This window comes from Saccoglossus kowalevskii, chromosome 9 (assembly GCF_978046115.1).
Source record: "Saccoglossus kowalevskii chromosome 9, keSacKowa6.1, whole genome shotgun sequence".
Taxonomy (NCBI): domain Eukaryota; kingdom Metazoa; phylum Hemichordata; class Enteropneusta; family Harrimaniidae; genus Saccoglossus; species Saccoglossus kowalevskii.
This window is the reverse complement of record NC_140649.1, coordinates 38145699-38172769: the sequence shown is the minus strand read 5'-3', so window position 1 is coordinate 38172769 and position 27071 is coordinate 38145699. Positions and strand designations below refer to the sequence as shown.

Here is a 27071-nt window from a genome sequence, read left to right as displayed (position 1 = left end):
TTTGTGGCAACAATGTGCGCCGTAAACGAGACATCTTGAATTTTCAAGGTGAATATTCCGGCGAAGCACTCCACTATCAGAGGGAGGAAAGTCCGAACGGAACAACATGGTGCAAACCAGGGGGCAAGCAGACGATGCAAACGAGAGTGATTTGTTTTGTTGTATTGCGCCATCACCGTCGAGATATTTCGTTTTTTCGTTGCGACAATGAAAGCGATGTGCGCCCACTAGATAATGGACAACCGGACACACATGGTCATATGCCCAACTGAAGGTAGTTGACTAACATTAGAACTAACCATCAGATTTCTATGGCTTCCTTTATGGCTTACTTTACGTAGCTGTTGCCAAAATCCCACTAGAAAAAAATGGTCATCGAACTAATTTCGGTTGTAATTTTCATAAAACAAAAATGTGTCAAACTTCCATGGAAATTTTATTTGGATACATCTGATGAAAAAAATCATGTAGTTTTCAGACAGTTTTTCTCCAAAAAAAATCATACTGGATGAAAACCAAAAGTTGATGACTCGGTCTAAATCAATAATTATCTAACACCGATTTTAAAACAAAATACAAATGTGCAAAAAAGTGATAGTGTTTTCCCACCTGTTTCAATAGATCGAATGCCCCGAACGCCGTTAGCACTGCCTCCCCCATTAAATAATGGTACGTGCCAACATTCACGGCCACTCTCGCTTTTGACAAATTTTTGTGCATAAGATTGCAGCCCATCAGTTGAACCGCGTTGGCCTTCGATTTATTTCATGTGTGCCGGGCTGGGTGTGGTAAGAATGAGTGTGTTCGTATAGTGTGTATTCATTAAGCTAAACACCGCCGGTGATCCTAACGGTATATACGATCGAGAGACACTTCTGTGAGCAGGTCGTCCACTGTATCCATCTAGTACATTTTATCTCAGGTAAGTCCAATAATATTAAGTTTCGACTTCGCGATCACGTATGCGACCGCTCCATTGTTATTTGCAGTCAAAATCCACTGTGCCAAATTTTATTCAAATTCGAAGTGAATGCCATTGCTAATTCCTGTGAGACAACCGTGACCATTCCTACTAAATCACGACCAGATCCCCGGTGCGCGGAAAACCGCCCTGACCTGTCCCCAGCATCAAAATTACCGATCTCATCGAACAATGAATTTACCGATCTATAATACGACCGATAATAACATATGAGTTCGTTGTTGCTACGACAACTTGTGGTCTTGATGTTAATTTACCGAGATTCTTAATCAGCACATAAAAAATAAAGCGGGATTCGATAGAAACCGCGACACCCTTCACCTCCACAGGTTTGTGGGGTACGGCTTATCGTGGAATAGCGATGTTCACAAATGCCGGCCTGAAGGGGTCGGGAATTTTCTTTTGAAATTTCCCACCTGGGGATAAAAACCTGGAAATAATAGGGTATGGATAACAAGGTGACACAATATTATGTGTTATTCCAAGGGGTGTATCACAAGTATATTTAGCAACTCTAGTTTTTGTTGCCCCCATACACCAAGGAAGGAGGGGCCAGGGTTTATATTGTGGTAAGAATAAAGGTTTGCAGCTAAGATATGTGATATCACCTGAACTATAACCAACTGTACGATTGGCTTGTATTGCTGTGCTCATGCATGTACACATTTTTTAAACTGGAAAAAAGCAGCATAGAATAAATCCTCTAGGGACTGTGTAAAAACTAAACATATTGACTCCATTTATGAATCTGAACGATATGTCTGATTTTACTGGTACGGTTGGCAGCATGGCCTGTTTGGAATTTGTCATGCACCAATCACAGGCTAGGTTACAAACCAATGCACAAGCCAAACTAATTCAAATTTGACTACTTTTTTACAATTGATAATACCCTAGGCTCCCATAATGCAATATGAATTTGCATTTTTTGGTAGTGTATATTTCTGTCAGTGTTCCATCCTTACAGCTGCCAATTAAACGTTACCAATATCATCACAAAAACACTCATCAGGGTTTGTGCTCGTGTCTCGGCAAGATGAGTCCAACTTACAAATTTTAAGAAATAGAAATTTTATTCTGGATAACCTTATTAGAGATTGGACCCCAGCTTGCCTGAAAAACTGGATTCCTCATCAATAATTGGAGTCAGGGAAGCAAAATATGGGTCCCTGACTCATTTATTTATTTGTTTCAACACTTTTGAATAAGGAGCTCACTATTTAAATAAATTAATAGAAGCTGCATAAATTACAAATCAAATGTGGCATTATAACAAATTAAACTTGGTAACTTGGATCAAATGTTAGAATTAAAGGAAAAAAAGAAGAAATTGATGATATTAAAGAAAAAAAAACATAAAAAAAAAAAAAAAACATTGTTTCAGGTTAGTCTGAATTAAAAACATTTGTCTGGACTCATTTTGATTCCAAAATATTTGCTAGCTAATATATTTTGGTCATTTGCAACCTTTATGGAGAACGAATACTGTTGTATACAAGCACCATGCATCCAATAGTGGGTGTATGTGTAAATGCAAACTTAGGCTATTTTGAAGTAAGGCAGGTCTCTTTGTCCTTCATTTCACTCTTCTGATATATTTTTTTATTTAAAAATATGCATAATGTTTTTGGCATTGATTTTTTTTTTACTTTTTTACTAGTTTATATTTTCTTAAATAAAGATAACTATACAAATAAGTAAATAAATATAAATTTATGTATAATTTTTTTGAAGAATTCTGTTTTCAACTGGACCAATTACTTAAACAAATTAATTTGTATAGAGATTTCACAGTATCATTATTTTATGCAAAAATAACTCGCATAATAGAAAGTACTCATAATGTATCCTTGACAAGCAAAATTTTCCTTCAAATAAACCCTGCAGTAATAATCTAAATTGAATTGTCAAATCAATTTAAAATTACTATATTTCTCCTCAACTCAAATACTGATTATCTCACCTCCTGGGAATTGTGGGTATTATTGAAATAAGAGATTGGTAATTGGTCGGTGGAAATCCATTAACTTTGTTGAACTTTATTTATTCTTCATGGGATTTGGGAGAGAATTCATAAAATTCAGCGACTAATTGTGAAATAGTGCATTGTATATTTCCTCATTTGTTTCCATGGTGATATATCACTAATGTGCTTTGAGATATTTGGTGTTATTTGTTTTTAAGGTATATGTCAAAATTTGATTTTCTACCATATTCAGCTAAAATTGTCAGTGACAATCTGGTCTTTCATCTCAGAAATATTGATACATATAATTAACATATCCACTAACATCTGTATGGTATGCATAGTTAAAAAATAATGGTAATTCAAATTACATTTCCCATGATGCACTGGTGTAATTACGGGGATAGCAGACCTGGAACAAACATGTTGATCCAACATTAAACGCTATCATTTTTCCACTAATTTTCAGTGCAAAGTTTTGCATAATTTTATGTTATTATGTTTTGAGGTAGACCATGCCAATAACCATGATTCTAGGTAGTCTAGCTGTGTATAACCATGATTCTAGGTAGTCTAGCTGTGTATAACCATGATTCTAGGTAGTCTAGCTGTGTATAACCATGATTCTAGGTAGTCTAGCTGTGTATAACCATGATTCTAGGTAGTCAAGCTGTGTATAACCATGATTCTAGGTGGTCTAGCTGTGTATAACCATGATTCTAGGTAGTCTAGCTGTGTATAACCATGATTCTAGGTAGTCTAGCTGTGTATAACCATGATTCTAGGTAGTCTAGCTGTGTATAACCATGATTCTAGGTAGTCTAGCTGTGTATAACCATGATTCTAGGTAGTCTAGCTGTGTATAACCATGATTCTAGGTAGTCTAGCTGTGTATAACCATGATTCTAGGTAGTCAAGCTGTGTATAACCATGATTCTAGGTGGTCTAGCTGTGTATAACCATGATTCTAGGTAGTCTAGCTGTGTATAACCATGATTCTAGGTGGTCTAGCTGTGTATACCATGATTCTAGGTAGTCTAGCTGTGTATAACCATGATTCTAGGTAGTCTAGCTGTGTATACCATGATTCTAGGTAGTCTAGCTGTGTATAACCATGATTCTAGGTAGTCTAGCTGTGTATAACCATGATTCTAGGTAGTCTAGCTGTGTATAACCATGATTCTAGGTAGTCAAGCTGTGTATAACCATGATTCTAGGTGGTCTAGCTGTGTATAACCATGATTCTAGGTAGTCTAGCTGTGTATAACCATGATTCTAGGTAGTCTAGCTGTGTATAACCATGATTCTAGGTAGTCTAGCTGTGTATAACCATGATTCTAGGTAGTCTAGCTGTGTATAACCATGATTCTAGGTAGTCTAGCTGTGTATAACCATGATTCTAGGTAGTCAAGCTGTGTATAACCATGATTCTAGGTGGTCTAGCTGTGTATAACCATGATTCTAGGTAGTCTAGCTGTGTATAACCATGATTCTAGGTGGTCTAGCTGTGTATACCATGATTCTAGGTAGTCTAGCTGTGTATAACCATGATTCTAGGTAGTCTAGCTGTGTATACCATGATTCTAGGTAGTCTAGCTGTGTATAACCATGATTCTAGGTAGTCTAACTGTCTATAGCCATGATTCTAGGTAGTCTAGCTATCTATAGCCATGATTCTAGGTAGTCTAGCTATCTATAACCATGATTCTAGCTAGTCTAGCTATCTATAACCATGATTCTAGCTAGTCTAGCTATCTATAACCATGATTCTAGCTAGTCTAGCTATCTATAACCATGATTCTAGGTAGTCTAGCTATCTATAACCATGATTCTAGGTAGTCTAGCTATCTATAACCATGATTCTAGGTAGTCTAGCTATCTATAACCATGATTCTAGGTAGTCTAGCTATCTATAACCATGATTCTATGTAGTCTAGCTATCTATAACCATGATTCTAGCTAGTCTAGCTATCTATAACCATGATTCTAGGTAGACCACTAGTCAATAACCATGATTCTAGGTAGACCATTAGTCATCAAGTATGATTCTAGGTAGACGAGTTGTCATTAAGTTTAACCATGATTTTAGGTAGTCCAGCTGTCTATAACCACTATTCTAGGTAGACCACTTTTCTATAACCACTATTCTTGGTAGACCACTTGTAAATAACCATGATTCTAGGTAGACCACTTGTAAATAACCATGATTCTAGGTAGACCACTTGTAAATAATCATGATTCTAGGTAGTCTAGCTGTCTATAACTATGATTCTAGCTAGACTCCATGTTCATGACCGTTAATAACTGGGATAGTATATTTGCCTACTACATGGAAGAAAAGATTAATAGAACATGTATACAATTGTAAGGCAGATGACATCTAGAGGACCAAACAATTGAATATAGATTTCAATAGGGGTATAGTTGTATGACATACATGTATATAGATACATATTGGTTTCCATAGAAACCATCTTTGTATTGCTTTGACCTGCTCAGACTGAAACATACATTGTTATTTAATATATAATCTATGGCAATTAATTTTAAATAAGATTATATATAAGTCTGATCTCTAACGTCATTACTCCAGAGGGATTTACAGGATTTACGTTTCAGTTCAATTTCTGCCGACCTAATTGATTCAAGAGAACGATTCCACAGCATTGTTTAGGTATTTTTCTATTTTGGACTAAATGTGGCCAAATGTACACGAATGTCCTATTGTCCACTGATACAAAAACTGAAAACAAATATGGTAATTAAACATTCATAATGTGAGTTTATTTTGTGAAAGGTAACAAAAGTTGACCTTGACTTTCAAAGGATGAAACTATATAGTTGGGTTTTCTTCTAGTATGTCTGCAATAGTTGAAGTATTTAGGAAATATAACAATGTGAAAATGTACTTGCATTGTATCACCAATTATTAGGAGCCATCAATTAGTTTCCGTAGCAACATTGGAATAATTCTTATGAGCATTGCTAAACATTTTTCTTACAACTTTCAATAGTGAAAATACACCACAGTACTTTAATATACACCACAGTGCTACTTTAAAATACACAACACTACTTTGAAATACACAACACTACATTTAGAAATACACAACACTACTTTGAAAATACACCACAGTACTTGAAAATACACCACAGTACTTTGAAATACACCACAGTACTTTAAAATACACCACAGTACTTTAAAATACACCACATTACTTAAAAATACACAATACTACTTTGAAATACACAACACTACTTTGAAATACACAACACTACTTTGGAATTACACCACAGTACTTTAAAATACACCACAGTACTTTGAAATACACCACAGTACTTTAAAATATACAATACTACTTTAAAATACACAATACTACTTTAAAATACACAATACTACTTTAAAATACACAACACTACTTTAAAATACACAACAGTACTTTAAAATACACAACACTAGTTTTGAAATACACGCTACTTTAAAATACACAACACTACTTTGAAATACTCAACGCTACTTTGAAATAGACAACACTACTTTAAAATACACAATACTACTTTAAAATACACAACACTACTTTAAAATACACAACACTACTTTAAAATACACAACACTAGTTTTGAAATACACGCTACTTTAAAATACACAATACTACTTTAAAATACACCACACTACTTTGAAATACACAATGCTACTTTGAAATAGACAACACTACTTTGAAATACACAACACTACTTTGAAATACACAACACTACTTTGAAATACACAACACTACTTTGAAATACACACTTTCAGTTTGTTTAAATGTTACTGTAAAGTCATTAATTATTCACAGTTTTTAATTTTGCTATACTTGCTGATACATAAAATCTTCTAAATTAAATCCACTCATTGTTCTTTTGTGAACTTAAAACTTTAAGGCTCAAACATCAAAATAGTGAAATTAAATGCCAGTGAAAATAAATGCTTTTACAGTATTTGTTATTTTCCAACCATTCACAGTAAACAAACATTGCTAGAAATGTGAAATTAAATTGGTGTTAGAGAAACTGGTGCATTCTGTATCAAGACACCATTTATAATTTCTCATATTTGCATTATAAAATTAAAATATTTACCTTTGTTTTCTGAGAGATTAAACTTGCATGTTGTAATATTCAATTAACAATGATCTGATTAACTCATCAACTTAATTAATAAACACCTTATTGTTGCAATGATATCAGGAATACTAATTATATGAAAAAAAATTGATTATTTATTATTTTGATGTGTTCTAAATTTATAGATTATAAATAACTACAGCGTATTAACAAAGATTTGAAATGCATCATCATTCCAGTATAATATCTAAATTCAGAATTTACTAAAAATATTGTGACATACTCTGCATCAAATGATATAGTACCTTCATATTCGCTTCATACAACATAATATTGTGTTCAACTCTGCAAATATTTACTGTGATATAATATTTTATTGTGTACTATTCAGTTCCTGATACATTATTAAATTAAGTAAACATTTAAGTGCTCTGTCATACTAAAGTGAATTCCATTTTAGTTACTATTAATAACATAGTCTGGTGACAACATTCATTCACTGCGCACTAATCTGCCAGGTTTGTTTATGATTTTGTGTTTTGCTGAAGCCTGAACTAGTTTTTTATATTATTGGTATTTAGATAATTATTTCTTTGGGTTTTGTTTTTATTGGGCCAGACAAAATTTCTATTGCTATTTGCTAGTGTTATTTGTTTTTGAATTTGTATCTGATAAATATTGTGAAGGTTAACACAAAATAAATTACCGGTACTTATAGTACCACTTAAAATGAAATAGAATTTGATACTCAGTGAAAAATATTATGTGTTTATAATTGTGATAAATGATATGAACACATTATAACATTTCAGAAAATATTTATGTTGACTTTATCATTTGCTGAAATTGCTTCAGTACAATGAAGTTGGAAAACAGGTTTCAGCTGTATTCAATAATGTCATAGTAACAGTAACAGAACCAGCTAGAATATTACATTATGAAGCATTTATTAAATCAGATTATGATAACTTTAATTAATTATAACTTAAATTAATTATTATAATTATTGCATTTACAGTATTATCTATGAACCAAGGTGAATGAATGTACAGCTTATGCAGTCAGTGTTTTACATAGAGTCACTGTAAAAAGCTCTTAATTTCCCTGGAATTTTGCTCACAAATGACATATTACTGAAATTATATGAACATGTGAAATTACTGTAGAATTGTTTTCACTGACAAACCTATGAATTTGAAATGCAATGAGTATTTTCAAAATAGTGACTACCATAAAATACCATACATGTATGACTATTACTTCATATATAACAGAGTTGTAAATTGGAAACACAGGCAGTCATAATGTCACTACTGTGCTCTCATGTTTTCATACTACCATATATGTATGACTATTACTTCATATATAACAGAGTTGTAAATTGGAAACACAGGCAGTCATAATGTCACTACTGTGCTCTCATGTTTTCATACTACCATATATGTATGACTATTACTTCATATATAACAGAGTTGTAAATTGGAAACACAGGCAGTCATAATGTCACTACTGTGCTCTCATGTTTTCATACTACCATATATGTATGACTATTACTTCATATATAACAGAGTTGTAAATTGGAAACACAGGCAGTCATAATGTCACTACTGTGCTCTCATGTTTTCATACTACCATACATGTATGACTATTACTTCATATATAACAGAGTTGTAAATTGGAAACACAGGCAGTCATAATGTCACTACTGTGCTCTCATGTTTTCATACTACCATATATGTATGACTATTACTTCATATATAACAGAGTTGTAAATTGGAAACACAGTCATAATGTCACTACTGTGCTCTCATGTTTTCATACTACCATATATGTATGACTATTACTTCATATATAACAGAGTTGTAAATTGGAAACACAGGCAGTCATAATGTCACTACTGTGCTCTCATGTTTTCATACTACCATATATGTATGACTATTACTTCATATATAACAGAGTTGTAAATTGGAAACACAGTCATAATGTCACTACTGTGCTCTCATGTTTTCATACTACCATATATGTATGACTATTACTTCATATATAACAGAGTTGTAAATTGGAAACACAGTCATAATGTCACTACTGTGCTCTCATGTTTTCATACTACCATATATGTATGACTATTACTTCATATATAACAGAGTTGTAAATTGGAAACACAGGCAGTCATAATGTCACTACTATGCTCTCATGTTTTCATACTACCATATATGTATGACTATTACTTCATATATAACAGAGTTGTAAATTGGAAACACAGGCAGTCATAATGTCACTACTGTGCTCTCATGTTTTCATACTACCATATATGTATGACTATTACTTCATATATAACAGAGTTGTAAATTGGAAACACAGGCAGTCATAATGTCACTACTATGCTCTCATGTTTTCATACTACCATATATGTATGACTATTACTTCATATATAACAGAGTTGTAAATTGGAAACACAGGCAGTCATAATGTCACTACTGTGCTCTCATGTTTTCATACTACCATACATGTATGACTTGTATAACATGTACAGAAATGTAAGCTTACAAGAATTACCATGGTGACAGTAGTGGTCTGCAGCTATAGCTGGTATTTTAAGATCCAGGGTATGATGTAGATTATATTACATATATATATATAGTTTGTATTCAGATATAGAATTGTCTTAACACCTCATATGATAAGTTGTTTAGAACTCTGATCAGAATATATTCCAATGTATATCGATCCCTTTTACCACAACTACTATTCCATTGAATAGTTTGATTAATATTTGAAATCAATAAATGATGTCACATCAATTTCAAAATTATTTTGAAAAATATTCACTGAAATGAATTTGCCCAATATGATTCATAAATATTTATTATTTTTGTTTTTCAGAAACCTTTTGTAAATTTGAACCATGAGTCGAAAAGTGCAGCATGTAACAACCAATAACTATCTTGTACCATGCTTTATACTCTTGGATTGTGTTCTTCTGGCAGCATTTATTGTTCTTTGGTATTTTGTTGAGTTTACTGACCTATTAAATGTCACTGAACAAGGGTTTATGTGTCATGACAAGAATCTGATGAAACCGTTCATCAAAGATGAAGATTTGCACATTCCTAAGTTGATGGTGTACATCATGTCTTTTCTACTACCTTTTTTTGTGGTAAGTAATTGTTGTCATCTTCCATATAATTGCTAAAAATGTAATATGGATGAAAACATTGATATTTTAATATTGCTGTTCTATACTTTAGGGTAGACCAAATTGAATTAGTAATTATATGTATCATAAACTAAAATGCTGCAATTTTAGGATACACAACTGTATTTGTTTTATAGAAAATCAGAACCACTAATATTCATGTGCAATGATTGTATATATCAAAACAACCAGTACACATGCATACTAGTGAATTTCATTGTTTGATTGAATGATTCAATATATTCATTGACATATCGTAAAAAACAGCAATATTAAAGAATTAATGAACTGCAATGTATCATATGTATTTTTACCATGTATTGAATTCTGAAAGTGGCAGCATTTATAATAAATAAATTTAGAGAATCAAAAAGAAACCATACTTAAACTGTAACATGTTGTTCTTGTTTGCAGCAGCTTTTTGTAGATTAAAGGAAACCCACTGTGTTTACTGCTGTGCCATTAATCTATCAATCTTATTGTCCACTTTGTTATTTGAATAACATCCATTTTACAGTCCACTGCTCTCAAATATATATTGTTTCCCATGGAATTATATTTGATGTTGCTATGGTAACCAATATCTATGGTAATCTTTATGCAAGAATGTACAGTACCTTTTAATTATTACAGTATTCTTGTGAAATTCATCCAATATTTAATAAAACCAAAATAAATAAACGTCAACCTAGTGTTTTTTCTACATTGGTTGGTCTTGGTGTTGTGGAAAATTGTAACCATCAAGTATGTTAACATGTTACATGGTTTAATTCCAGGTGACTGAATTAAACGTGTCAATATAAAGTGATTGGACAGTGTAGGCACATTGACGTCTACTACACTTATGTCTTATGGCAGCCATTTTAAACACAAAACGTTGTTATGAGAATTTAATCTTGATAGATATTTGACATTGATTTATAAATAACCTGAACAAACCATACTATAAATGTCAGTCTCAAAACCAAATTACTACATTGCTGAAACAAATGATTCACGTTATTGAACATGTTTCGTTTTTCCCCTCTGTAGATTGTATTTGGGGAGTCCAGCCTAGCTGTATACCAACTGAAATCTAAAGATTCTGATAAAGAAGAAAAAATTGTGAAATCTTGTGGCTGTAACATTCATCCACAAATTAGAAGAACATTACGATTCATAGGTATGTGATTTCATGAATAAATCTGTCAATGATTATTTTTTTTTTTTCAAATGTTTCTGTGCCGAGTGACAGTTCAGGGCATTGTCTCTCTAGACTTTATGTGCAAATTGCAAGTGTGAGTACTGACACGATTTAGCCAGGGAAGCCATATTCATGTTTGGTAATAAATGACAATTTAATGCACTATCCTGGCTTCAACCAGGCTCGGTTGAACACCAGCACCTGCGAACCTAAGGTTCCCCTAAACTTGCATTTATTAGTGAATAAATCACATCCAGTAGAATTGACCTTCTCATTGAGTCTGTGGCACACTCACCCTGGGTAGGGTTGGTCCCTTTTCGGTGTTAGCTTAAGGTAGGATTTGAACTTGGGTCTCAGATCATTAGTCAGATGCCACAACCTCTATACTACCAGTGACCGGCATGATTAAATCTTTACTGGTGACATGAATCCATGCAAGCACTGATGTAGTGTATGATATTCAATAAACTAACTTATTTACTGTAGATGACATGAATAGTGTGGTGATAATGGGATGTGAAATTTTCATTCAAATCAGCTATAAAAACAAATGCTCCCATGATGCATTGCAGTATCTGGATATTCTGTTGCTCTACTAGTATTGCTATCATTAGTTTATGTCAGTTTAGTTTCAAGATTCAAATGCTCCCATGATGCATTGCAGTATCTGGATATAAATTGTTTATTTGTGAACACACAAGTATGAGTTGTAAACACAGTCACATAATTTCAAATAAATAATTATACTAAATTAATTCTTTTTTGCATGCTGGGAATAACTTTTGCCTTTGAGATGATAAATAAATTCTGCTTTGTTTTCAGGAATGTTTACATTTGGTGGATTTCTAACATGGATATTGAATGATGTTGGGCAGTTAATGAGTGGTAAACTTACGCCATATTTTTTAACAGTGTGTCAACCAAATTACACAGTCATAGACTGTACACAATTTGTCACTGCTAAATCAGCATGTACAGGAAATACTGATGAAATATATCAAGCAAGGTATGAACATTATAATTAATTAATATCTCATCTGTGGATTTGTATGAAGTATTTATATTTTAGTGAAATTCTAAGAGATTTGCTTATAAATTTATATATTCCAACCACCTGTGGATTTTAAGAAAATAACATCTTGTAGCATTTTTTAGTGAAAATATTCATGTATGTAAATAGGTTTCTATGTGGTAGTTGAGCGCGATAACTGAGCGTATATGTTTTCACGAAGATACGAGTTGAGCATACGCTCACTTTCAAACAAGCTAAACAATGGAAAGCTTGAGTGCGCTCACTTTTAAAAGTAAGCGTGGGGACAAACTGTGGAATGCTGGTGATGTAATGAAAGCTACGCTCAGTTTAACATGAAGTTGATAAGTTTGATACAACTTAAATTGAAGAATCCAATCTGGATTCACATGAGCAGGACGTTTGTTAAAACTGACGCAACCATATTTAATTAAATATTCACGCAGTTTGAACTCATGACCTTGTAAGATGGACGCGTCTGGTAATGAGGGACTACGCTTACTTTTATGTGTAATAGTATGCATGGGACCTACAATGTAATGAGAAGTGCGCGTATCTGATTTCAAGTAACATTAAGTCGCCAGTGTATACATGAAGTTTTTGAGAGTACTATTTTGATTCACGCCGGGATAAATGCCGTGATCGGCCACAATTATATTTAATAGTAATAAAGATGCAACTCTGACGTTTGTTTTGTCTATAGATTTGTATCAAATATTTATATTTTAGTGAAATTCTAAGAGATTTGTTATACATTTAAATATTCCAACCATCTGTGGATTCATATTATAGGATGTTAATTACAATAATTCTACATCTATCACTGTATTTCGATTAGTTGCAGCATGGTGTAATTTTATTGTATTGCACATGGTATCATAACATATTTTATTCATATCTACTCATTCTGGCCATCTTAGACAAAGCAGCTAGATCAGAAAGATGTACAGTAGTATCCAGTACATTGGGTACATCAACCTCTGCTATGTATTAGTTGCTATGTATTGGTTGCTATGTAAATCATATGTGATATAAGACATGTTATATTTTATCACTGATGTCATCTATTACAGACTGTCTTTCCCATCACTGTATTCATCTCTGAGTATGTACTCTGCTATGTTCATTGCTGTAAGTATTAATGTTATTTTAATTACATCCTCAGGGAGTGCTTATATATTGTCAGAGTTCAAATCTAACCTAGAATAAACACAGTAGCTACTGATCCCAACCCTGATTAAACAGATCATTGTAGACTTAAATATGGAGGTCAGAGTTCAAATCCAAACTAGAATGAACGCAGTAGGTAGTGATCCCAACCCTGATTAAACAGATCAATGTAGACTTAAATGTAGAGGTCAGAGTTCAAATCCAACCGAGAATAAACGCAGTAGGTAGTGATCCAAACCCTGATTAAACAGATCAATGTAGACTTAAATGTACAGGTCAGAGTTCAAATCCAAACTAGAATGAACACAGTAGGTAGTGATCCCAACCCTGATTAAACAGATCAATGTAGACTTAAATATGGAGGTCAGAGTTCAAATCCAACGGAGAATAAACGCAGTAGGTAGTGATCCCAACCCTGATTAAACAGATCAATGTAGACTTAAATGTAGAGGTCAGAGTTCAAATCCAACCTAGAATAAACGCAGTAGGTAGTGATCCCAACCCTGATTAAACAGATCAATGTAGACTTAAATGTAGAGGTCAGAGTTCAAATCCAACCTAGAATGAATGCAGTAGGTACCCCTCCTCCTTTAAAACCAATAACAACCAAAAGCAGCCATAGTGGAATGCCATTATATTCACATCAGATTTCTATTTTCCAAACAGCTGTATATGCAGTCTTTATTGAAAATCACTGGATCACGTTTACTCACTCCTTTCTTGTGTATTGGAGCTATCACGTTGGCATACCTTTGTGGTCTGTCTGAGATACAACAATATCGTCACCATGCTGTTGACGTCATATTCGGATTTTTGCTTGGAGCCATTATAGCATTATATTTGGTAAGTCTTGCTTTTCATCACAGGGTTCTGTCCATTTCTGTCACAGGGTTCTGTCCATTTCTGTCACAGGGTTCTGTCCATTTCTGGCACAGGGTTCTGTCCATTTCTGGCACAGGGTTCTGTCCATTTCTGGCACAGGGTTCTGTCCATTTCTGGCACAGGGTTCAGTCCATTTCTGGCACAGGGTTCTGTTCATTTCTGTCACAGGGTTCTGTCCATTTCTGTCACAGGGTTCTGTCCATTTCTGTCCCAGGGTTCTGTCCATTTCTGTCACAGGGTTCTGTCCATTTCTGGCACAGGGTTCTGTCTATTTCTGTCCCAGGGTTCTGTCCATTTCTGGCACAGGGTTCTGTCCATTTCTGTCCCAGGGTTCAGTCCATTTTTGTCACAGGGTTCTGTCCATTTCTGTCACAGGGTTCTGTCCATTTCTGGCACAGGGTTCTGTCCATTTCTGGCACAGGGTTCTGTCCATTTCTGGCACAGGGTTCTGTCCATTTCTGTCACAGGGTTCTGTCCATTTCTGTCACAGGGTTCTGTCCATTTCTGTCACAGGGTTCTGTCCATTTCTGTCCCAGGGTTCAGTCCATTTTTGTCACAGGGTTCTGTCCATTTCTGTCACAGGGTTCTGTCCATTTCTGGCACAGGGTTCTGTCCATTTCTGGCACAGGGTTCTGTCCATTTCTGTCACAGGGTTCTGTCCATTTCTGTCCCAGGGTTCTGTCCATTTCTGTCCCAGGGTTCTGTCCATTTCTGTCACAGGGTTCTGTCCATTTCTGTCCCAGGGTTCTGTCCATTTCTGTCACAGGGTTCTGTCCATTTCTGTCCCAGGGTTCTGTCCATTTTTGTCACAGGGTTCTGTCCATTTCTGTCACAGGGTTCTGTCCATTTTTGGCACAGGGTTCAGTCCATTTCTGGCACAGGGTTCTGTTCATTTCTGGCACAGGGTTCTGTTCATTTCTGTCACAGGGTTCAGTCCATTTCTGGCACAGGGTTCTGTCCATTTCTGGCACAGGGTTCTGTCCATTTCTGGCACAGGGTTCAGTCCATTTTTGTCACAGGGTTCTGTTCATTTCTGGCACAGGGTTCTGTCCATTTTTGTCACAGGGTTCTGTCCATTTCTGTCCCAGGGTTCTGTCCATTTCTGGCACAGGGTTCAGTCCATTTTTGTCACAGGGTTCTGTTCATTTCTGTCACAGGGTTCTGTTCATTTTTGTCACAGGGTTCTGTTCATTTCTGTCACAGGGTTCTGTTCATTTTTGTCACAGGGTTCTGTCCATTTCTGTCACAGGGTTCTGTCCATTTCTGGCACAGGGTTCAGTCCATTTTTGTCACAGGGTTCTGTTCATTTTTGTCACATGGTTCTGTTCATTTCTGGCACAGGGTTCTGTCCATTTCTGTCCCAGGGTTCTGTCCATTTCTGTCCCAGGGTTCTGTCCATTTCTGACACAGGGTTCAGTCCATTTTTGACTCCCATGTGCGAAGCACAAAATGGGAGTCTTTGCAGTTAGTGTGTCTGTATGTGTGTATGTGTGTATGTGTGTGTGTATGTGTGTCCGACTGTTCCACTGCTATCTCAAGAACCATACATCGGTTTTTGATGAAACTTGGTGCATAGATGCTCTGGGCCAATGCGCAGATTTGATTAGGTTTTGGTAAAAATCCATGCTCGTTAATTACCTAATTTGCATGATAATTAGTTAATTTTTAGCTGTTCTATGACTGTTCCACTGATATCTAAAGAACCACTCTTTGGATTTTGATGAAACTTGGTACATAGATGCTCTGAACATATGCGCAGATTTGATTAATTTTTGGTAAAAATCCGTGCATATTAATTACCTAATTTGCATGATATTTAGCTATTTTTTAGTGGTTCCATGACTTCCACTGATATCTAAACAACCACTCATTGGATTTTGATGAAACTTGGTACATAGATGCTCTGAACTAATGCTAGGTTTTGATTAGTTTTTGGTAATAATCCGTGGATACTAATTACCTAATTTGCATAATGATTAGTCAATTTTCGGTTTTTCCACTGATATCTCAAGTACTAATCATCACATTTCAATGAAACTTGGTACATAGATGTCATACGACACTGCACAGACCTGATAGTTTTTATGGTAATATCAGTACATATTAATTACCTAATTTGCATAATTAATTAATTTTCAGCATTTGATATAAGTAGTTAGCATTACATTTCAATGAAACTTGGTACTTACATACTCAAGGACTATGCAGAGATTGATTGTTTTCGATAAATATTTGTGCATATTAATCACCTAATTTGCATAATTAGTTAATTTTCAGCTTTTCCACGGGTATCTCAAGTACTAATCATCGCATTTCCTTGAAACTTGGTACATAGATCCTTTAGGACTATGCAGAGACCTGATTAGTTTTAGGGTAAATAATTGTGCATATTAATTACCTAATTTGCATAATTAATTTTCAGCTTTTCTACTGATATCTAAAGTACTAATCATCACATTTCAATGAATCTAGAATTATGCAGACCCAATTAGTTTCCAGTAAATATTTGTGCATATTAATCACCTAATTTGCATAATTAACCAACTTTCACACTGATATCTCAGGTACTATACATCACATATCAATGAATGTACATGGATGCTGTAGGACAATAGACAGACCTGAATAATTATGGGTTAAAATCTGTACATATTAATTACCTAATTTGCATAATTAACCAATTTTAAGCTTTCACACTGATATCTAAAGTACTGTAAAAACTCCAAAATTTCGACCGGTTTTAAATAATTGGTGTTAGAAATGTGACGTGTTTTTAGAGTCAAAATTAAGGTGCATTTTCGGACGGTCGAATTTTTCAGAATAGAAATCAGCAAATGAAAAAATGGAGATGATAGACAGTGTGCTTCATTAGTTTTTAAAAAATGCAATGTCCGTCAATTGACATAAACTTCCTCATGTTTCACGGTAAAAGCAAAGGTCGTGGCCGAGTTGTAACTCAAAATCTAAACAAAGTCATCAATCAGTGAGTATTATGACAAGCAAAACAAAACATCAAGACGCGGAGAAGAGGTCAGCACAAAACTAATAGGTCAAAAGACAAAGTTGTCTCGCACTACCTAGGAAAACTTGCGAATGTTCGAAGTACAGGTACCCATTGGACAAAAGATACATGGAAGTTTAGCAAACTATCTCCCCGACCCAGTGCAATGTATCCGGTTAGAATCAAAGCTCACGTGTCCCTTATTTGAGGGACCAAATTCTGCCGTAAATTCGCCCTTGGATTAAAAAATAAAATGGGATTTAAGAAAATAAAATGGGACTTTTAAGGTGTATTTTGGCGTCATTTTTCGGACATTTCAATCAATCCTGCCGGCTAAAATAGAGTAAGTTTTACCGTAGTCATTGACGTTTGTCTATTCAAGAGTACACGTGTATGATTTTTATCGTGACTAGCGTGAGCGGGTAAGCTTCCTTTCGAGAATGAGCTGTTATCACTGTGAACAATGTTAAATTATTCTTCAGATGACCAGTTTATTTTTTAAAAACAACTAATTTTTTTATTTAAAAAAAATCATGCCGTTTTCGCATCAAAATCCAAGCCAAAATATCGTACTACAACATCAATCTCTTCCGCATTGCGTTCAATAACATTAACATATTTAAATAAGCTATGGTAATTTGAACACGTTGGCATCATCCAGCTTTTTGATTGGTTAATTAGCGATTTGACCTATTTGACCTAAGAGAACATGGCGGATATCCTACAGCATCAAACGTTTATACGAGACCGGAATCATTCGCTTACGATGAAACTAAGTTGACTTTTATTTGTATTTCATAACCATTCAACAAATTTATTTTGTGTACATTATTATAATCACTACTGAGTACAGTAATAATCAACAATTCAGAAACGCAGCATGCCGAGATTTTTGTGTTCGTTTTTATTTGAAACTTCGTTCATTTAGATTATATTTTCGTTACCAATAAAATAAAAATCTCTCAGTCAATCAGAAACCCGGATTCATGCCTTCGGGGAAGGTCCCGTTTGAACGCTCACATCAGGGTTTTTTTCGTTTGTGGGAAAACTAAAACTGGTCGAAATTTTCGAATAAGAATGAGTCGGCAATTTTTAGTGGAGTCGAAAATTTGGAGGTAAATAAAATACCGAAACCCGGCAAATAAATAGGCGGTCGAATTTTTAGGGGGTCGAAATTTTGGAGTTTTCACGGTACTAATTATTCCATTTCAATGAAACTTAGTACAAAGATGCTCTAGGACAATGTACAAACCTAATTAGTTTGGGGTAAAAATCTGTTCATATTAATTCCCTAATAAGCATAATAATTCATAATTTTTTGGTTCTAATCACATTTCAATTAAACTTGGAGACATAGATTTGCTGTTACATTGCGCAGACCTCATTAGTTTTACACTCAAATCTGGTCATATTAATTTTCTGATTTGCATAATTACTTTTCAGCTAAGTAATTTCGAATTATATTTAATGTGTCTCCAATACTCTCAGCACATGGGAGTTCTTTCTAAGCTTTCTTTGATTGTCACAGGGTTCTGTCCATTTCTGTCACAGGGTTTTGTCCATTTCTGGCACAGGGTTTTGTCCATTTCTGGCACAGGGTTCTGTCCATTTTTGTCACAGGGTTCTGTCCATTTTTGTCACAGGGTTCTGTCCATTTTTGTCACAGGGTTTTGTCCATTTCTGTCCCAGGGTTCTGTCCATTTCTGTCACAGGGTTTTGTCCATTTCTGGCACAGGGTTCAGTCCATTTCTGGCACAGGGTTCTGTTCATTTCTGGCACAGGGTTCTGTCCATTTTTGTCACAGGGTTTTGTCCATTTCTGGCACAGGGTTCAGTCCATTTCTGGCACAGGGTTCTGTTCATTTCTGTCACAGGGTTCAGTCCATTTCTGGCACAGGGTTCAGTCCATTTCTGGCACAGGGTTCTGTTCATTTCTGTCCCAGGGTTCTGTCCATTTCTGGCACAGGGTTCAGTCCATTTCTGGCACAGGGTTCAGTCCATTTCTGGCACAGGGTTCAGTCCATTTCTGGCACAGGGTTCTGTTCATTTCTGGCACAGGGTTCTGTTCATTTCTGTCACAGGGTTCAGTCCATTTCTGTCCCAGGGTTCTGTCCATTTCTGTCCCAGGGTTCTGTCCCAGGGTTCTGTCCATTTCTGTCCCAGGGTTCTGTTCATTTCTGTCACAGGGTTCTGTTCATTTCTGTCACAGGGTTCTGTCCATTTCTGTCACAGGGTTCTGTTCATTTCTGTCACAGGGTTCTGTTCATTTCTGTCACAGGGTTCTGTCCATTTCTGTCACAGGGTTCTGTCCATTTCTGTCACAGGGTTCAGTCCATTTCTGGCACAGGGTTCTGTTCATTTCTGTCACAGGGTTCTGTCCATTTCTGGCACAGGGTTCTGTTCATTTCTGGCACAGGGTTCTGTTCATTTCTGGCACAGGGTTCTGTTCATTTCTGGCACAGGGTTTTGTCCATTTCTGTCACAGGGTTCAGTCCATTTCTGGCACAGGGTTCAGTCCATTTCTGGCACAGGGTTCTGTTCATTTCTGTCACAGGGTTCTGTTCATTTCTGTCACAGGGTTCTGTCCATTTCTGGCACAGGGTTCTGTTCATTTCTGGCACAGGGTTCTGTTCATTTCTGGCACAGGGTTCTGTTCATTTCTGTCACAGGGTTCAGTCCATTTCTGGCACAGGGTTCTGTTCATTTCTGGCACAGGGTTCTGTTCATTTCTGGCACAGGGTTCTGTTCATTTCTGGCACAGGGTTTTGTCCATTTCTGGCACAGGGTTCAGTCCATTTCTGGCACAGGGTTCTGTCCATTTCTGTCACAGGGTTCTGTCCATTTCTGTCACAGAGTTCAGTCCATTTTTGTCACAGAGTTCTGTCCATTTTTGTCACAGGGTTCTGTCCATTTTTGTCACATGGTTCTGTTCATTTCTGTCACAGGGTTTTGTCCATTTCTGTCACAGGGTTCAGTCCATTTCTGGCACAGGGTTCTGTTCATTTCTGGCACAGGGTTCTGTTCATTTCTGGCACAGGGTTCTGTTCATTTCTGGCACAGGGTTCTGTTCATTTCTGGCACAGGGTTTTGTCCATTTCTGTCCCAGGGTTCTGTTCATTTCTGGCACAGGGTTCTGTCCATTTTTGTCACAGGGTTTTGTCCATTTCTGTCCCAGGGTTCTGTCCATTTCTGTCCCAGGGTTCAGTCCATTTTTGTCACAGGGTTCTGTCCATTTTTGTCACAGGGTTCTGTCCATTTCTGTCACAGGGTTCTGTCCATTTTTGTCACAGGGTTCTGTTCATTTCTGTCACATGGTTCTGTCCATTTTTGTCACAGGGTTCTGTCCATTTCTGTCACAGGGTTCTGTCCATTTCTGTCACAGGGTTCTGTCCATTTCTGTCACAGGGTTCTGTCCATTTCTGTCCCAGGGTTCTGTCCATTTCTGGCACAGGGTTCTGTCCATTTTTGTCACAGGGTTCTGTCCATTTCTGTCACAGGGTTCTGTCCATTTTTGTCACAGGGTTCTGTTCATTTCTGTCACAGGGTTCTGTCCATTTTTGTCACAGGGTTCTGTCCATTTTTGTCACAGGGTTCTGTCCATTTTTGTCACAGGGTTCTGTCCATTTTTGTCACAGGGTTATGTCCATTTCTGGCACAGGGTTCTGTCCATTTCTGTCACAGGGTTCTGTCCATTTCTGTCACAGGGTTCTGTCCATTTCTGTCACAGGGTTATGTCCATTTCTGTCACAGGGTTCTGTTCATTTTTGTCACAGGGTTCAGTCCATTTCTGGCACAGGGTTCAGTCCATTTCTGGCACAGGGTTCAGTCCATTTCTGGCACAGGGTTCAGTCCATTTCTGGCACAGGGTTCAGTCCATTTTTGTCACAGGGTTCAGTCCATTTTTGTCACAGGGTTTTGTCCATTTCTGGCACAGGGTTCTGTCCATTTCTGACACAGGGTTCTGTCCATTTCTGGCACAGGGTTCTGTCCATTTTTGTCACAGGGTTCTGTCCATTTCTGTCACAGGGTTCTGTCCATTTCTGTCCCAGGGTTCAGTTCATTTTTGTCACAGAGTTTTGTCCATTTCTGTCCCAGGGTTCTGTCCATTTCAGTCACAGGGTTCTGTCCATTTCAGTCACAGGGTTTTGTCCATTTCTGTCCCAGGGTTTTGTCTATTTCTGTCCCAGGGTTCTGTCCATTTCTGTCCCAAGGTTCTGTCCATTTCTGTCCCAAGGTTCTGTCCATTTCTGTGCACTGCTTGAAGTAGCTAAAGTGTGAGACACTGATTTGTCATGACCATCTCAACTGAACTGGCACAAATGTATTACAAGGTCATGCAACATTCTACTCTTGGAGGTAATGCCCCATTATCTGGCTGGCTTAGTTAATGAGGGGAAATTCTGTCCATTTTTGTCACAGGGTTCTGTCCATTTCTGTCACAGGGTTCTGTCCATTTCTGTCCCAGGGTTCTGTCCATTTCTGGCACAGGGTTCTGTCCATTTTTGTCACAGGGTTCTGTCCATTTCTGTCACAGGGTTCTGTCCATTTTTGTCACAGGGTTCTGTTCATTTCTGTCACAGGGTTCTGTCCATTTTTGTCACAGGGTTCTGTCCATTTTTGTCACAGGGTTCTGTCCATTTTTGTCACAGGGTTCTGTCCATTTTTGTCACAGGGTTATGTCCATTTCTGTCACAGGGTTCTGTTCATTTTTGTCACAGGGTTATGTCCATTTCTGTCACAGGGTTCTGTTCATTTTTGTCACAGGGTTCAGTCCATTTCTGGCACAGGGTTCAGTCCATTTCTGGCACAGGGTTCAGTCCATTTTTGTCACAGGGTTCAGTCCATTTTTGTCACAGGGTTTTGTCCATTTCTGTCCCAGGGTTCTGTCCATTTCTGGCACAGGGTTCTGTCCATTTCTGGCACAGGGTTCTGTCCATTTCTGGCACAGGGTTCTGTCCATTTTTGTCACAGGGTTCTGTCCATTTCTGTCACAGGGTTCTGTCCATTTCTGTCCCAGGGTTCAGTTCATTTTTGTCACAGGGTTCTGTTCATTTTTGTCACAGGGTTCAGTCCATTTCTGTGCACTGCTTGAAGTAGCTAAAGTGTGAGACACTGATTTGTCATGACCATCTCAACTGAACTGGCACAAATGTATTACAAGGTCATGCAACATTCTACTCTTGGAGGCAATGCCCCATTATCTGGCTGGCTTAGTTAATGAGGGGAAATTTATATGTTGTGATTGAACATTCTATAAAGTGATTGGAATGTAACACTTACCTCAATTGTTGATTGCAGTGTATTGTTGTTTTGAATAACTTTAAACCAAGACAACATGAATATTGTGAAGAAAGCCCAGAAGGTATTAGTGTTGTCACATTACCAAGAGCTAAGTTGTTTCCACAGAATGGAAACAGTATATCCTCACATTACAAACCAGTAAGTATAGTATATGTAGTAATCTCACTGTAGGAATGCTGTTTTAAATTGCATTATACATTTTTGCAATTTTATATAGATCTAGAAGCACTGTATATGATAACGTGTGTATCTCCACATTATGACTTCATACACCACATGTTTTTTTTTCTTGTTGACCTTTGACCTATTGGCAGCCATTTCAGTCCCAAAATAATTCAAAAATCAACATTCAATCACCCATTTCTCATACATACCTGAATCAATTCCATTTCAACTTGGCATTGCTATGCTCATGATTGGTTTACACTGATGCACATCAATTTGTTTCACAATCATAATCAAAATTTTCAGTTTTGTTTTTTGTTTACAATTAGTTTCTCGACTTATTGTTAGATACTTTTACAGATTTTGTTTAAAGATATGACAATTGCTGATTTTATACAAACTTAGTAAGAACCTTATATATAACCAGTGCATGTCAGTTTGTTTTGTGATTTGATTCAAAATGGCTTACTGGTGGGCATGTTGTTAGTTTTATTTTCATTATTTTTTATATCTTTCACCATTTTCCAGACACACCAATTTGGTTCAGGGAAGTTAATTTACTCAGTGCGTATATTAACATGCAGAGTACTCCCAACATTTCATTATAATCAATTTTCATAATAGACATATTCACTGAAAACTGGACAGGCAGTTATTTCTTTTCTGTGGTTACCTATTCAATTCAATCAGTTTGAAAATTTTGTTTGTTACATTTTATTATTTCTTGTTGCTTTATAGGATCCACTTGTCTTTCCTAATCCTGCATATCTTGAAGATGGTGTTTATAATCCAGGATTTCCATACCAAAGATAGAAGACGATGTAATCCACAGTGTAAGGAGACCCATCATTTTTGACACTGCATTTGTTTATGTTTTGCCAAAAACAAACGTTTTCTGACTTATTAAAAAATGTGTTGATAATAATTTGTATATATTATAGATTGAAACTAACTTATTCTAGTACTTCCAAAGATTATATATGTTTCTGTGTTTTTCTGACCAGAATTGGCAACATAACAGCATTAAGGACCAATTACTGCTAGTCTACCAGATATTTTTGATATAGGTTGTCATATTTATACTGTGTTGGTGTAGTTTTAAAAAGTAAAAGATTTTTTGTTTTACTATATTTAGTCTCATTTCTTGGTTTTGTATTGTATGATTTATAGTCTAAAATATTAACAAATTTGGTTTGTTTCCTCAAAACCAAATAAATTATTATTATTTTTTACCTTGTTTATTATGTCACAATTATGTTGAAAAATGTGTAATCTGACTGTCACATAACAGTCATGATGCAACTGTTTTGAACAATTACGACCAGATATTTGCGAGTCCTTATGATTGATTAAAAAATACTAGAAAGTATGTCATCAAATATTTTCACAAATTTGTCTCAAATATATAATCAAATGTCACAGTTCACAGTTATGTCATATTTCACAAATTTGATTTGAGCAGAATTAGTTGCATCAACCTCTGATATGCCTTGATATTCTCATCACCTTTGGACATATAATTAGTAGTATTCTTGTATAACCGACTCAAAGACAATAATTTCTGTAGTCCAATGTTTTTTTTTTACTATAACAATTTAATTTTAAATCAGTAACTATGCTATTTGGCAGTTTTAATTTTTTGTTAGAGAATTTACCTCTGCAAACAAAAAGACAAGATTGTGTATATCCAAATTAACTGCAAGAAAAGTGTTGATATATTTGGAAAATTATCATATCTTTTACATAGTATCCATTTGATATCTATTTGTGCATAATGTATATGCATTAAATTTGATGTAAATTTTCCTAATTAATATCCATGATTCTGTGATATTCAGCGGTGATTTTGTTTCCCATTTTAAAAAAGTTGAATTGTGAATGTATTATGTATAATTCTTATTTAAAATAGAAGAGTATTTTACAATCATGTGTGCATTTACTATTAAAGCATTATCATAATTTATGATAGTGTTATGTTTCTCTCAAAGTGTCCCCTGAAGTGAAAACTGCCAAAATTACAGGACTGATGTTATGTTAAATATAACATTCGCTCTGCAAAGTGAACAAAATCCGTACCCGGATGGAAAGCGATACACACGGAAATGGTACTAACCTTTCCAGGCTTGTTCAGTCCGTCACACACTTTGCTACACCCTCTGCCCTTTAAAAGACAAGAGGTGACAGTGTCCTACAAACAAAAACAAAAACAAAACGATACACTACATAGTGGGTTTCTGCCATCAACTGTGGACCACGAACACCAAGTTTAGTCAAGTTTTCCAAATTTGTTTACATATCTGTTTATGCAACTACCACTGGACATTCCAGTCTGTGTCAGTGAGGGGCTAATAACAGACCTGATCATACTTCCAGTCTGTGTCAGAGAGGGGCTAATAACAGACCTGATCATACTTCCAGTCTGTGTCAGTGAGGGGCTAATAACAGACCTGATCATACTTCCAGTCTGTGTCAGAGAGGGGCTAATAACAGACCTGATCATACTTCCAGTCTGTGTCAGAGAGGGGCTAATAACAGACCTGATCATACTTCCAGTCTGTGTCAGTGAGGGGCTAATAACAGACCTGATCATACTTCCAGTCTGTGTCAGAGAGGGGCTAATAACAGACCTGATCATACTTCCAGTCTGTGTCAGAGAGGGGCTAATAACAGACCTGATCATACTTCCAGTCTGTGTCAGAGAGGGGCTAATAACAGACCTGATCATACTTCCAGTCTGTGTCAGAGAGGGGCTAATAACAGACCTGATCATACTTCCAGTCTGTGTCAGTGAGGGGCTAATAACAGACCTGATCATACTTCCAGTCTGTGTCAGAGAGGGGCTAATAACAGACCTGATCATACTTTTAGAAATAGAGCTGTTTGAAAGCAACGGCATTAAAGTCGGAGGTATTGTTCCTACTAGCCAGGGGGGGGGGGCAATATTTTCCTACCCAATAACTGATCCTGGTTTTTACATGAATCTGTTACTAGATCCAAAAGATTTGGGTTAGCTAAGACTAGTAGTAAATTTGTATGCCAGCCTTGAACACTTCAGTCAACCTATAGTCATTCACGATAATTATTGTATGAGCTAATGGCAGTATGTAAAAAAACACAATTTTATGACTGCCATGGGCCTCAAGAATGCACACCTACACATAACAATGGATCTGGCAAGCCAGCCTGTTGTGGTAGAAATAATAGTGTACCATGCAGTTTTGAGTACTTCGATCCATGGCCTCTACTCAGCATAGATGGTGTTTACGATGATGTGCAAGGCAGTGGTAGTTCAAATTCACATGCTGGGTATCTTGGTATACTCGTAAATGTACGACTGGTTTCTCCACTATCAACTAAGAGAGACGAGCACACGCAGTACACTCTTCTCCCATTCCTGAGGATGTTGGGGTTTGTAGACACAGTGAGAGACAACCCAACACTTCACATACTTTCGAAGTGGAGTGGACACTGCAATGATTTATATTGTGCCTCCCAGTCAATTTAATCACTGCAACAAAATCAGGTGGGAGTTTCCTGTATGTTTTCTCGGCCAATGACCACAATTTAGAAACTAACACTCTGGTTTTTCGGGCTGCTTTGCTCACCATAACAATACACTGCTTTCTGTTGGACACTCCAAGTTAGCCTGGTACCTATACCCCCCAGCCCACCTGCAAGTCAGGTGCAGGGGGAAGATAGTTTGGTGGACCATCCCTGATCACCTGTTGGTCATAATGCCCTTCATACAACCCCTACCAACAGTGATCATTTTGACAGATGCCCCAGCGGCTGGCTGAGAGGCATACAGAAAGGATCTCCAGACACTCGTACATAGACAGACACATCAAGTGGAAGGTGTTTATGGCAGTTCAGTTGCCCTCCGGACCTTTCTGTCCCAAAACAGAGGTAGATGGATATTAGGTGTGCCAACGTTTTCCTAGATTACGACTCAAAGTGGAAATTCTGGGAAGATTTTGGTTATAATAACGTTTTTGAAAATCCATCTGATAACGCTATAACTACATTTTGGGTCAGCAGCTGTATACAGGTATTACACATAAACATCAGAGGTGCTACCATTATTTATTTTAA

The 27071-nt window shown here is 36.3% G+C and overlaps 1 protein-coding gene across 1 annotated transcript; it reads left to right on the top strand.

Annotated features, from left to right (window-relative positions):
• Window positions 1–695: 695 nt before the first annotated feature.
• Window positions 696–24903, top strand: LOC100367477 (phospholipid phosphatase-related protein type 5-like). The gene is made up of 8 exons (XM_006821896.3): window positions 696–922; window positions 9936–10209; window positions 11281–11410; window positions 12254–12437; window positions 13535–13592; window positions 14298–14474; window positions 22812–22952; window positions 23718–24903. Exons 2-8 carry the CDS (start codon window positions 9958–9960, stop codon window positions 23790–23792), a joined length of 1017 nt encoding a protein of 338 aa, XP_006821959.1. The 5' UTR covers window positions 696–922; window positions 9936–9957; the 3' UTR covers window positions 23793–24903.
• The last annotated feature ends 2168 nt before the right edge of the window (window positions 24904–27071 follow it).